The 14,476-nt window shown below is 47.9% G+C and overlaps 1 protein-coding gene across 8 annotated transcripts in view; it reads left to right on the top strand.

The window, feature by feature from the left end:
• BCO1 (beta-carotene oxygenase 1) overlaps nt 8,589–14,476 on the top strand; it is a 45,760-nt gene continuing 39,872 nt past the window's right edge. Inside the window, exons 1-3 of one of the 8 annotated variants that reach the window (XM_021093242.1) lie at nt 8,589–9,942; nt 10,038–10,119; nt 10,431–10,677. In XM_021093242.1, coding sequence (XP_020948901.1) covers nt 10,614–10,677 — 64 coding nt within the window. In that variant the 5' untranslated portion in view covers nt 8,589–9,942; nt 10,038–10,119; nt 10,431–10,613. 8 annotated transcript variants of the gene reach the window in all.

Genomic DNA, 14,476 nt, shown 5'->3' with positions numbered 1-14,476 from the left:
GAAAACAGAAAGAGAACAAATTCTGTTTAAGTAGGGCATTGAGTCCCTAAAAAGAACCATAAAACTGTTCATGCCCTGTGGCCCAGACATCCCAGTCTTGGGAAGAAACCTGTTTTAGTTTAGGTTCCCTCAGAAGCTGAGACAGGAATGGAAGGGCAATCAGTTTATCTGGGAGGGGATGCAGGAAACACTGTTCTCTATCAGTTGGTTTTGTATTAGTCACATTGACTCTTTGCCCTCCACTCAGTCAACCACAACATAGCAAAAGAATTCTCATGGTCCCATGTCCCTCTCCAATTGCATTTCTTTCTTCCTTTCTTTCTTTCTTTCTTTTTTTTTTTTTTTTTTTTTTTTGTCTTTTCTAGGGCCGATTTCGCGGCATATGGAGGTTCCCAGGCTAGGGGTCTAATCGGAGCTATAGTTGCCAGCCTACACCAGAGCCACAGCAACGCCAGATCCAAGCCACGTCTGTGACCTACACCACAGCTCACAGCAACGCCGGGTCCTTAACCCACTGAGCAAGGGCAGGGATCGAACCCTCAACCTCATGGTTCCTAGTCGGATTCGTTAACCACTGCACTACGACGGGAACTCCTCCAATTTCATTTCTTTGTGATTCCTTCGACTGCTTCTTCTTTGGCAGATAGATGTTTACCCAGACAATCGTGGTGTATGTGTAACTAGCTCATATCGCACCTTGCATTCCCCCTTAGCGTTAGATAGCAAGCCCTTTCTATGGTGCCAAAAGCAGCATGGGGGTGGCCGAGCCTCCTTCCAGTGAATGGACATTCACTACGCCGTTCCCATTTGCTAGATGTTTTGTGTGGTCTTGGTCATCTGTGATGCATCCAGTTCTGCTGTCCTGGTCAACACTGCTCTGCGCATCTTCTTGCACTTACCCTTTAGGCTGGCTGAGTTACCTCTTGAGGGTTTGAGCAGACATTGTCAATGCCCTGCCTTAAGCCCTCACACTTACTGTGTCAGGCAGCTGTGGCTTTGCCTCACCCTGCACACGAAGAACAGGAGGGAAGTGGCTGGACATTAGAGGCTCTTGGGAGAAACTCTCACCCTTATTGACCACAGTTGGTGGGTCAGTTCCTCAGCTCTCTCAAGATCACTCTGAGACACGTGCACCCGCATGTTCATTGCAGCACTATTCACAATAGCCAAGACATGGAAACAACCCAAATGTCCATCGACAGATGATTGGATTCGGAAGATGTGGTATATATACACAATGGAATACTACTCAGCCATAAAAAAGAATGACATAATGCCATTTGCAGCAACATGGATGGAGCTAGAGAATCTCATACTGAGTGAAATGAGCCAGAAAGACAAAGACAAATACCACATGATATCACTTGTAACTGGAATCTAATATCCAGCACAAATGAACATCTCCTTAGAAAAGAAAATCATGGACTTGGAGAAGAGACTTGTGGCTGCCTGATGGGAGGGGGAGGGAGTGGGAGGGATCGGGAGCTTGGGCTTATCAGACACAACTTAGAATAGATTTACAAGGAGATCCTGCTGAATAGCATTGAGAACTTTGTCTAGATACTCATGTTGCAACAGAAGAAAGGCTGGGGGAAAAATGTAATTGTAATGTATACATGTAAGGATAACCTGACCCCCTTGCTGTACAGTGGGAAAAAAAAAAAAAAAAAGATCACTCTGAGACATGTTCATGCCCTCTCTGGGGTCCCCCACCAGATGGAGCCTCAGTTGCTGAGATGGTAATGGCCTTGCTATTGCACCGTTAGTGTCTCCCCTCCCTGACTCACCTCCCCACTCCCCTGCTGCCGTTTCCTGGGCTCACCTCCCAGATAAAGCATTTACTCTGCAGTCTTTGTCTTCGGGTCTGCTTCTGGGAGAGCCACGTTCAGACAAGTCTGTTCTCAGGACTGGGATGCTTGCCCACAGGGCCTGAGCACCTTCGTGATTCTTTCTATGGACTCAGTGCCTCCTTAAACCAAATTAATAACTCTCTGTTGTTCATGTTGCTGCTCCCCTTGAAGGCTCAGGCTGCCGGGTCCAGTTCTGGGAAGCACACCTGCACAGCTGAGTTGTGTCTGCACACTTTTCTTGATGGTGTCAGTTCTCTACTTGGGGACCAGGTCTGATAATGACCTCGGTCATTGGAATGGCATGTGGTGTGCTCCTGAGTTTTTAAACATGTATGCAGACGAGCCTTCCGGGTTGGCCCACATATTTCTCAGTTGTTTGCTTTTAGAGGGTGCCTGGTAACCTGGACCTTGAAGGGCGAGCCAGGAAGAAAGGGGTGAGGTGGAGGGAAGGGTTGGGGGAGAGCTGGTAGAAAGGGGGTCTCAGAGAGAGACCCCCAGAATGCCAAGTCCCTCGTTTGTGTCAGTACCCCAGAACCCGCGTACACTACCAAACCCTATGTTATCCCCCACTGGGCGGCCTGCCGTGCATGGCCACACCTCCACACCCTTGCACAAGCTGTTTCTCCACTGAGAATGCCTTCTCTTCTACACTTGCACACTTACACCCTTTTCCAAGAGTGACTCATTTCCAGATCTCTGCTCAGAAGCCTTCTCAGGCTCTATCGGAGTTAATTGCCACTTTTTCCCTTTTTAAGCACCGCTTCAAAGTTTTTAGCTTTAGGGAGTTCCTGCTGTGGTGCAGCAGAAATGAATCCAATTAGTGTCCATGAGAATGAGCGTCCGATCCCTGGCCTCTCCCCAGTGGATCGGGGATCCGGTGTTGCCGTGAGCTGTGGTGTGGGTCGCAAATGTGGCTCGGGTCCTGCATTGCTGTGGCTGTGGCGTAGGCTGACAGCTGTAGCTCTGATTTGACCCTTAGCCTAGGAGCTTCATGTGCTGTGGGTATGGCCCTAAAAGCAAAAAAAAAAAAAAAAAAAAAGTTTTAGCTTTAAAAATGAAAATAAGAGAGGATGAGAGAGAGACTACAAGAATTTAGATGTACAAAATAAATCCACTTACAAGCTTTTTAGTTTCTACTTTTGAGTTGTTAATAACTACTGTGGGTTCAGTTGCACCTTCCAGAAAGACATGCTGAAATTCTGATACTTAGTACCTGTGCATGTGACGTTATTTGGAAACTGGGCCTTTGCACATATGATCAAGTTAAGAAGGGGTCTTGCTGGGTTAAGGGGGAGCCCCAATCCAGGGACTGATGTCGTTGTAAGAAGAGGCAGATGTGGACACCGAGACACGGAGGCGAGAAGGCCCTGTGACCACAGAAGCAGAGATTGAAGTGATGCATCCGCAAGACAAGAAATCTCACAGTGTGGGCCGCACCAGAAGTTGGAAGAGTCTTCCCTTGAGACTTCAGAAGGCTCATGGCTATTCTGTCACCTTTCTTTAGACATCTGGCCTCTAGAACCGTGAGAGAATACATTTCTATTGTTTAAGCCACCAAGTTTGTGGCACTTTGTCACGGCAGCCCTGGCAAACTAACACTGTGACAGTGTACCACAGTGAGGCCATATGCCATTCATTCATTCCATATCTCTTGAGACCTGCTATGTGCCTGGCACCGTGCTCATCTCTGGATTTTTCAATAGGAGGGTGACATCAGATATGAATTTCAGCCAGGTCACCTGGCGGCAGCAGGGAAGGTGGATTGGAGGGGTGGGACTGGAAGCCCATGAGGACACTGTTCCTAGGAAGTCAGAAATAGGACAGTGACTTGGGCCTGGAGGAGAGAGAGGCGCACTCTGGAAGATTACAGAGGAGATAGAAATGTCAGGGCATCTTCCAGACTATAACCTAGCGGTTATTACTTAAATTGAACTTTTGTCCAGGCTCATTGATCGGGCCCTAAAGTACAGGGTGGAAAATTGAGCATCGATTTTAGGTTTCTAGCACTGATGTTTGCATTTCAGTTTTGTCAATTCCACTTCCCAAGTGTGATAAATTATTACATAAGTGATCATATACAGCACGTCTATATTATTGTGATTATTTGCATTCCTTTCTCCTTTGTTGGGCTCTGATCTCACTGAGGTCAGGAGCTATGATTTCCCAGTTTTCTATCTATAATACCCTATGTGACAGCAGCCTCTGTTGTTGGGTGGGACTTTGAGCAAGTAACCAGTCCTCTTAAATGTTAATGGCATAATTTATGGTCTTTGTTTAGCAGTGGAACATTTGCTCCAGGAGTCCTAGGGAGGCTCTCCCACTGCTCTCTGCATCCTTTTTCTGCAGCTCATCACCCATGCTTTGCCCTCCAGGGGCCAGGTGCCACCTCTGCTGGGACTTTGCCTGTCACCTTGAACCCTTTCTACACTATCTGCTCCGCTTATCACCCTGGCTAATTAGAGGCACCATTTAAAAGCTTATTTAATTGGAAAGCTGCAAAGTAATTTAGATATGATAACATTATCTCCAAAAGGCAAATATTAACTCATTTTAGGCCATAACTTTGTGACAGAAGATATAGAATTGCAAAATAAGGCTGTTGTTTCTATAGCACAGAAACTTTCCCTTTTGAATTCAGCTTCTTCATCTCAAGACTGTTGTATGGACACAGCACATTTCATGGAAAAAGTGGCCCTGGGGAAGGGTAGCCTCTCTTCCTGCACCTTCCCCCAAATTGCAAGCTCCGAGGATCCCACATTCGATCTCCCATCCCTGCCACATGGTGTGAGATTTCGGGCCCAGGGGCACAATCTCAAAAGCTTCAGTTGCTTCCTCTGTAAAGAGGGAATAGTAATAGTGCCTGCCAGGCCTCTGCCAGGATAAGAAGATGAGCGCAAAATGCAGAGCAGGGAACATCCTTCTTTCTCCCTCCCTGAGAGAAGAGACCAAGCCTCTTGGACCCTGAGAGCCTCTTGGACCCCGTGGAGGGCAGACGATGTGCGGTTCTGTACCAAGCCTCCATCCTCTGGAAGGGAATCGCTGCTGGAGGCAGCATGGCCGACTTGTTTAAACACGTGCGACTTGGGAGGAAGTCCAGCAAGTGCTCAGCCCGGCTCAGGGAAGGAAACGCCAACCTTCTTCCTGCTTCCTTCTCAGCAACCTCAGCCTGCGGTGCCTCAAGTCTGAGCAATTCTCCTCTCCCCTCCCTCCCTCTCCTGCCAGCTAGTTTCCCCTGGGCCCTCCTCCCCTGTCCTGCTCACCTGCCCTTTCAGTGGTCTGGAATGAGGTGGTGTGGCCCTGCCGTGTGACGACTCTGTCTGTGCATGAGCTCTTTCCCTTCTGGGCCACTCCGCTAGTTCCTCCGTGTGGCCGTTTCCCGGCCGTCCCTCAGCGCTTGGCTCAGCGCTTGGCCCAGCACTGCCCCTTTCAGGAAGCCTTCTGGACATCCCTCTTCTCACCATGCTCCCTGGCCTGGAGGATTTCTCACTCCTGCTTCTTTGTCACTTCTGATGGCAACTGTTCCCCCTGGACAGGTAGCGCTCTATCTGTGGAACAGATGAATGGAGGAGTGAGCCATTCACATTTTTACCTTTACACCTCTACCCTCTAAACGGGCTTGTTGTGCAGTCGTAACTGCTTCTGTCCCCTGGAGTCACACGCACATGCCATCTTGGAAGCTCTTCTGCTAACTCCGCACTGTCAGTACCACCATCCAGGGTGCCTTGATGCTCTGCACTGTCCAGTTTGGCAGCCACCAGCCATATGTGTCTACAGAGCCCTTGAAATGTGGCTAGTATGGATGAAAAACTTAAGGTCACAGCAATTAATTTACACTGAAGTTTAAACAGACACAAGCTACTAGCAGCTACCGTATTGGATGGTATAGGAGAACTCCTACATGAATGCCTTCCTGGACATGGTCTCGGCTTAGGACACAATGAAAGCGGAAGAACTGACCCGCAGAGCACAGTCAGCCCATGGAGCTGAGCCCCCAGGACCACAGACATACTCTAACTGGTTGTTTGAAGCCACAGGCCTTAGAGTGGTTTGTTACACGACAAACCTCTGTGGCCAAACTCAGCTACTTGCCTTCACGTTCCCATGGCCCTGTTCTTTTAGGCAGTGGCCACTTTCCATCCCATTTTAAGGCAGCGTATACATTTTAGAAATTGTTGAACATCTACTCTTTTTCTCTTATCTACTCTGTTCCTCCACCAGCAGCTTCACAAAGATGAGAAGCATTGCTGGGTCCCGGGGAAGAATGTGTTCTGACTAGCTGTTGACCTTGATCAAATTCCTCCACATGTGAGGCTGTAAAAATAAGATTGCTAATGACTCCTTCATAGAGATTAAAGAAAAGACAGCTAATAATTAGACACTTCGCACGCTACTTGGCCTGTATCAAGCATCCAGTGAGTAGTGTTTATCATAGGCTCCTGCAGGCAACAAGTCTCTGGTCCCACTCTTCCCATATTAGCAAAGACCTAGAAAGCAGGGGTCAGGCCTTTGTGGTTCTAGCGTGATGCCAGAACTTCTTGGAAAATAAGAAGAAGAAAACAGAATAAGAAAACAGCTGCTGCTTGCTATCTCTGTTTATAAAGAGCGGGGATGGAGGTTTGACCTGAAGGCAGTCCCATGAACCCCGGCACTGCCTTGGGAAATGAATAGTCCTTTGGGATATACAGACTCAGTCCCCCAAACAGAAGGATCATCATGAGAGCCCAAGAAGACAGGAACTGACTCTCATCCTCACCTCTCTATCCTCAGAACTTGGCATGTAGTCAGCCTTAGTTCCAAGGAGGCACAGCATTCTTTTCCTCTTTTGCTCACTGCTGTATTTCAGCATGTAGCAGGTGCTGAGGAAATGTATGTTGAACGAATGAATGTGAGAATGCGTGAACGTTGTCCTGCCTGCAGCCAACACTGCAGGCTCCATCCCCTCCTTCTTCCTTGCTAATGAAAAGGAACCCTCGGAGTTCCCCTCGTGGCGCAGTGGTTAACGAATCCGACTAGGAACCATGAGGTTGCGGGTTCGGTCCCTGCCCTTGCTCAGTGGGTTAACGATCCGGCGTTGCCCTGAGCTGTGGTGTAGGTTGCAGACGCGGCTCGGATCCCGCGTTGCTGTGGCTCTGGCGTAGGCCGGTGGCTACAGCTCCGATTCAACCCCTAGCCTGGGAACCTCCATATGCCGCGGGAGCGGCCCAAGAAATAGCAACAACAACAACAACAAAAAGACAAAAGACAAAAAAAAAAAAAAAAAAAAAAGAAAAGGAACCCTGAAATGATTCAGGTGGCAATGTGCCCCACCTCCCAAGACCTGTGAAGGGTTTAAGGAAATTCAGGGCACTCCTGTCCTCCTGGCCACGGATTGGACTAGGGGAGGTCATGTGACACAGTTCACCCAATGAGACTAAGAGAAAACGCTACTTAGAGGGTTATAGGAAAGAGTTTTCTCTGGCATAGAAAGAACAATGGAAAAAAAAAATGCCTCTTTTGTCCCCATCTTCTCTCCCTGCTATTATAGTTTTTATGCAAGAATGTGACTCCTGGAGGGAAGACAGCCATTCATAAGCAAAACGGAACATGCCCAAGAACGAGAAACCCACCCTCTGAGGATGACAGTGTGGGAAGTGGGAGCCTGGCAAGATGACCCAGATGCCTTCAGAGCCCCCCGCCCCAAGGACCCTCAGGTGATTGATGTTTGGGATAAATGCACATCTTTGGTGTTTCGGCAGATAGCCTGTTACTTTCAGCCCAAGCATCTTGCCTTAACTCACTGTGCCTCCATGGTAATTGTTATGGGCTCCACTGTATCCCCTCCCCAAAGCCATATGTTGACGTCCTAACCCCAGTACCTGAGGAGGGGATGGTACTAGAGGCAGGGCCTTTCAAGAGGCGATGAAGTTAAAACGAGGCCATTAGGGAGGGTCCTTACCCAAGCTGACTGGTGTCCTTGTAAGAGGGGAAGGGGACACACAAGAAGACAGCAGGATACCCAGGTCCAGAGGGAGGACCCTGTGGGACACAGCGAGAAGACCGTCTACAAGCCAAGGAGATGCCCCAGAAGAAACCAACCCTGCCACACCCTGAATGTGAACCTCCCAGCTTCCAGAACTGTGGGAAGATTAACTTCTGCGGTACTTTGTCCTGGTAGCCCTAGAAAACAAACAGAGTTACCTATTGCTATGATCAAGGTATTATCACCACTGTAAAAAAATCCTTCGTTTCACTTTATCATTGTCCCTGGGGAGCAGCTGGGGCCTGACTGAAGGAGCTCAGTTCCTCAGTTTTCTGTAACAAGGCCATCTTGTCAACCTAAGATGGGCCCTCTTGGGTCCTCCACCCATTACGCCATTCAGTAGAAATCTAGAAAACATCCTTTATGCATTGGATCTGTGTGGAACTGTCAGAGGATATATTTTGAAGTCAGGCTGCCCGGCTTTGCTTCCTAACTTCATCTCGAAATAGCTCTGTGATCCAAGGCAACCGATTCTCTTCCCTGCATTTTCTTTTTTTTTTTTTTTTATAATTTTTTTTATTTTCCCACTGTACAGCAAGGGAGTCAGGTTATCCTTACATGTATACATTACAATTACATTTTTCCCCATCCTTTCTTCTGTTGCAACATGAGTATCTAGACAAAGTTCTCAATGCTACTCAGCAGGATCTCCTTGTAAATCTATTCTAAGTTGTGTCTGATAAGCCCAAGCTCCCGATCCCTCCCACTCCCTCCTCCTCCCATCAGGCAGCCACAAGTCTCTTCTCCAAGTCCATGATTTTCTCTTCCCTGCATTTTCTTATCCACAAAACGCGGCTAAGAACACCCATCTGACAGGATTCTGTGTAGGGCCGGAGCAAGCCAGTACGTGCTGGGCTTCACAAAGACTCAGAATGCTCCTGATGGATGGGGCCATTGCTTTTCTGAATATACAGAGCGGACAAGAAAGGAGAGCACACTCGTGATTTCACCTACATACAGAACTTGAGTATAATCCTCCCCGCAAACCCCGGGACATGGGCGTTGCCAGCCCGTTTTGCAGAATAAAGTGAGGTCCAGGGGGGTCATGTGACAAGTCACAGTTTTTAAATCACAGGGCTGAGATCCCAAGCTAGGTCTTCTGATCTCTGCAAGCCCTGAGCCCTTCTCTTCTGCCCCAGAGCTGCCTCCCCGGGCGGTATGAGTCCCCCACCCCGTGTCCTCCGTGTGTGCCAGACCTTCTCCTTAAAGCCTCACAAGGACTCAGCACTCACAGCGTAGGAACAAGGAACCCCAACATGTGTTTAGACCAGAGGGCACAATAAATTGTTGCGTTCTCGTGGGACAGAATGGGAAATGTGGGTCAAAGGGAAGGGCCTTCTGAGTCAACAGGGCAGAAAGGGCCACATCATTAACTGTTTGGGGACGGGAGCTTTTGCTAGACCACTGACTTTCCTTGTTCTGGAGATTTTACAGACAAGGAAATGGAGGCTCAAAGAGGGTAACATCCCCCAGACACAGAACAGAGAGCAACGTAAACCTACAATACCCAACTGTAGCATCTTCCCCTGGACCAGGCTGTCTTAACACACATGGAATCATCTGGAGAGGTTTTCAGACTCCCGAGGGCTGGGCTGTACCATCAGAGACCAAATCTGTGGCTCTGGAGTGGGGCCTGGTGGGGGCGCTACGGAAGCTCCCAGCCCCATGACAGGAATGTGCAGCCCAGGGGGAGCAAAGCCGGCCAGGCGGCTCTCAGGACTGAGCTCTGTGATGCTGGAACAGTCTGGGTCCAGCCCCGACCTTAACGAGACCCAGCTGGGTGTGTAACAGCAGCAACACTCGCTTTTCTTACTCCGCCCGGAGAGGGAACAGCTGGTTCTTTCTTAAAGCAGTAGGAGCGAAGGTGAGCCCAGAAACTGCTCACCCAACATTCACAGCCACTTGCATGGATTTTAGGCAATGGCATCACGAGGAGATTCACAAATACGAGGAATCCTCAAATCAGATCCAGTCATTGTTTTTGCTCTTGATGGGCCAGAAAGTTGGAGCTCCAGTCTGATTTTTACATTCCTTCAAGTTCTCGAGTAGAGTTTTCGGTTCCCTGTATTGTGAGTATGTGAAATATTTTGTTTACTTCTCCCAAAAAAAAGAAATGTAGTGAGTTAAATTGCTCCTTACATATGATTTCTTTTTTCTTGGCCCCATAGGGAGGCTCAGGGACCTTTATTCAAAATAAAACACCTTTTCCATCTCTGCAGTCAGGTGCCCTGCTGTGCAGCAGGACTTCATGTGAGTGACATGCTGGGGGCTCCCCTAATCCCAGTGTCCCTTCGTGGTCCTGGCAGTCTCTCTTCTTCTGCCCGTAAACCGTCCCCACCTCCCCCAGGGTTGGATTGTTTGAGGCAGCAGAACTAAGCAGAAGGCACCACTAAATGAAATCCTGCCAGTTTAAGCCAAGCGGGAAAAGTAGCTTTTCTTGGTTAAGCCAAAAAAGTGGAAGCGGAAAGGGAGCGCTGGGGAAACAGTCAGAGGATTAAAGATTAGCTGGACCCACGGCTGGGGAATTTACCTTTGACCAGACGTAAATAACGCCCACACAGTGTGAGAAGAGGTACCAGGCCTTCAGGGGAAAGCAGAGGGGAGAGCAGTTGGCATCTGGAGAGGAGATGTAAATGAAGGAAGCTGCAGGGGAGGCGGAAGGAGAGAAAAGGAGGGGCCGAGAGCAGTCGCCTTGAGCACCGTGGAGCTTCTGTTCACTGTTCCCCTCACTCTCGATCCACGCGATGGATATACTATTTGGCAGAAATAAGAAGGAGCAGCTGGAGCCTGTGAGGGCCAGAGTGACAGGTGAGCATTTTGTAAAATCAACCGTGGGCCCTTCTTATATATTTAGATGTCCACTTTTTTTCTTTTTAGTTTATAAAAGCAATGCTTATTGTAAATTATTTTTAGAAAATCTGGAAAACGGGGTATAGAGGGAAAATGACCCATAATCCAGATGAAAATGGAAATGCAGGTGTGCTTTCACGCATTATAACTCAGCTTCCAAGGAGAGTCCTTCGGCCCCGCTATTTCCAGGGAGAAGTCCAGGACTGCTGCGGTTGGCCTATAGGCGGTGGGATTCTTCTGCAAATTGTGGCCCATCCCCAGTATGGGATACATTTGCGCAAATGTGTGCATCCTAAGTTAATGTCAAAGTCATACGAGAAGGCGGTGTGAGCCCCCCCTCCTGCACATGCGCGCTGGGGGGCAACATGGAGCCTGCCTTAAGTGACTTCCTCAAAGGTGAGATTTCAGGATGCAAGTCAGTGCAGAGCTGATGAAAGAGACCCAGAGTGGGAGCCTCAGGGGGGCGCTGGGGAGACCTTCTTTCAGGGGCTTTCTCTTCCTCTTCTGCATGGCCACTTTCCTGGGAGCATCTTGTTTAGGCTCCACGAGGCATGAGTGGGTCTGAACTCTCAGGTCCAGGAGAACTGCAAGGGAGTCGGTAGACTCAGCCACAGGGACAGTTCTCCTCTTTCAATAGATGGATAGTTTTCAAAAGGAGAGGACAGCAGTGTCCTTGGCCAAGCAAGTCAGATTGGAGCTTTTCAGCTGAGGAATTGCCTTGGAAGGCTTTGGAAAGGAAAAAAAATAGCTTTTACGTATATTTTTGGATTACAGAGATAATGTGTAATCTGTTTATATGTGTTATTACGTATATATAAAACTTGGACGTACAAACGAGAACACATGGAAATAAAACTCAGCTGTATTTCCATCTCTTAAGTGCTCTTGTTTTAAACATTTTTAGTCATTTTATTATTCGAAGGGAGATTAAAGAGTTTGTGGAAAATTTAATCCCCTAAAAATTTAAGGGAGAAGAATACGTGTTCCTTTATTCTGAAGTTCTTTTTTTTTTTTTTTTTTTTTTTTTTTTGTCTTTTTGTTGTTGTTGCTATTTCTTGGGCCGCTCCCATGGCATATGGAGGTTCCCAGGCTAGGGGTCCAATCGGAGCTGTAGCCACTGGCCTACGCCAGAGCCACAGCAACGCGGGATCCGAGCCGCGTCTGCAACCTACACCACAGCTCACGGCAACACCGCATCGTTAACCCACTGAGCAAGGGCAGGGACCGAACCCGCAACCTCATGGTTCCTAGTCGGATTCGTTAACCATTGCGCCACGACGGGAACTCCTGAAGTTCTTATTTTTAAATTGAAGTATAGTAAGTACAGTCAATTTACAATGTTGTGTTAGTATCAGGTGTACAGAAAAGTGATTCAGTTATATATGTATAAATATAAAATAAATATATATAAATTCTTTTTCCGATTCTTTTCCATTATAGGTTATTACAAGCTACTGAATAAATATAATTTCTTGAAGTGCTATTTAAGTTTTTAAAAGATATGTAAATATAGGTAGTATAAAGATAGATTATCGGTTGATAGACCAGATATAAATATTTTTTCAATAAATGTTCACTATTAATTTTTTATTTTATTTTATTTTATTTTATTTTTCGTCTTTTTGCCTTTTCTGGGGCCGCTCCCACGGCATATGGAGGTTCCCAGGCTAGGGGTCTAATCAGAGCTATAGCTGCCAGCCTACACCACAGCCTCAGCAATGCCAGATCCGAGCCTTGTCTGCAACCTACACCACAGCTCACGGCAACACCAGATCCTTAACCCACTGAGCAAGGCCAGGGATCAAACCTGAAACCTCATGGTTCCTAGTCAGATTCATTAACCACTGAGCCACTACGGGAACTCCTTAATTTTTATTTTTAAAAAAGGAGTCAACAATACTTTTCCTTTGCTTTGGGGTACCATGGACATTTTGCCTTAAATACTCCCTTTACACCTCATGTTTAGTGACTGCATGGAAACGCTTGGAAATTTTAGAAAAACCAAGAACCCTAGGGCCTGAGAAGCTGAATGAACCTCCAGGTCTGGATCAGCTGTTCTCAAAGGATGGTCCCCAGACCTGCAGCGTCAGCATCCCCTGGGATCCTGTTAGAATCACAAATTCCTGGGCCCAGTTCAGACCCACTGAATGAGCCCAGAAACCTGTGTTTTCACAGCCTTCTGGCTGATTCCACGTTGGGGACCGCTGCTGTCAGTTAGGACTCCCTGTGCAAGAGGTGTGAAGTCAAGGGCCAGAGAGGAGCTGCGACTTGCCCAAGACCCTGCAGCCAGGGAGGACAGGCTCCAGCCTCAGTGCCGGCCCTCAGCCCCAGGTCAAGGCTAATCACTGCTCGGCGTCCATCGGCAGACAGCTCACTAAACATGCCTGTGTAGACAGTCTGCCCTCGACGGACAGGCCAAGGCTCTGGCTTCATGTCCAACTGTGCCTTCTTGGCTCTGAGGCCTCCTTGGCAAGTTACTTAAACATTTCCTGCCCCAGTTTCCTCTATCTCTAATAATGCCAGCATAAACCTACCACTTGGGGTTGCTGCCAAGACTACATGATTTTATCCACCTGCAACACAGTGCCTGGTACCTAGTTCAACACCTTCTTCTTTCATCTAGAGATTTATACGTGCCGCTCTAAGTCTTTGTGCTCCTTCTCTTGTGTCCTGGGTTTCTGTGAATAGTCCCACCCAAGGCAAGAGACCCGGCTGCCATTTTTTGCATGCTCCCCATATTTAGTCAAACTCCAGGTCTCTGTTCCATCCATTTTTCTTCATCCCCACTGTTGCTTCCCTTCTCCTCTTTCTGATATCCCCCCCTCCCAATCCCGGCTCCTCCTCCTGTCCACACTCCACACCACAGTCAGGATTTTTGAGACCCCAAATCTGATCATATCCTGTTAATATGCGAAGAGGAAGATCCTTAGAGACAGAAAGTAGATTAGTGATTGCCAGGGGCTGGGCGGGGCATGGGGACTGACCCCTAATAGGTACAGGGCTTCTTTTTGGGATAATGGAAATGTTCTGGAATTAGTAGTGATGACGGCACAATGTTGGAAATATACTTTAAGAAAAAAACCCAAATTGCATACTTTGAAATTGTAAATTTTGTTATGAGTTTCATGTCAAATTTTTAAACTGGAAAAAAAAATCAGATCCTTTTGTTCCCTCTTCTAACTGTCAAAGGTGTCCCATTCTTCTGAGCACCAAATCCAAGCTTTGGTCTCGGTGACTTTTTACTTAACCCCTGCTTCATTCTGCAGCTTTAATACTTACGACATCCTTGCTTGAAAGTTAGGGCCCGGCTCTTACTAAAGAGCTTGCATATCTTTTAACTGGTCTTTGAGCTCCTGGTTCAGGTTCTTCCAGAGATAAGAATTCGAGGGTAAGTAGTTTACGTGGGGTGGACTTCCCAAGGAAGACTGGGAGGGGAGCCAATGAAAGGAGCATTGTCAAGTTGTTGACCAGCAGGAGCCTTTGGAACTGAATCCTCTGGGCAAAGCATAAAACATGCTTCTCATTGTGTCACTCAAGGACAAAGAGTGGCCTTTGACCCACAGCACCCCATCTCTTGCTGGGTGAGAGCAACTTCCGGGGGCATTAACTCTCCAGTGTGCTTCCAGCTCGTCCACATGTGGGCAGAGCTGCTCCACAGTGAGAGCAGACCTGCAGGTGGAGAGCTGCAGGTATCTGCAGAAAGCAGCCTTTGGGGAGAGGCAATGCCACGGGACATGGGCAGGGGGCTCCCTACAGC

This window comes from Sus scrofa, chromosome 6 (genome assembly GCF_000003025.6).
Source record: "Sus scrofa isolate TJ Tabasco breed Duroc chromosome 6, Sscrofa11.1, whole genome shotgun sequence".
In the NCBI taxonomy this organism is placed as follows: Eukaryota; Metazoa; Chordata; class Mammalia; order Artiodactyla; family Suidae; genus Sus; species Sus scrofa.
This window is presented reverse-complemented; position numbering and strand designations above follow the sequence as displayed.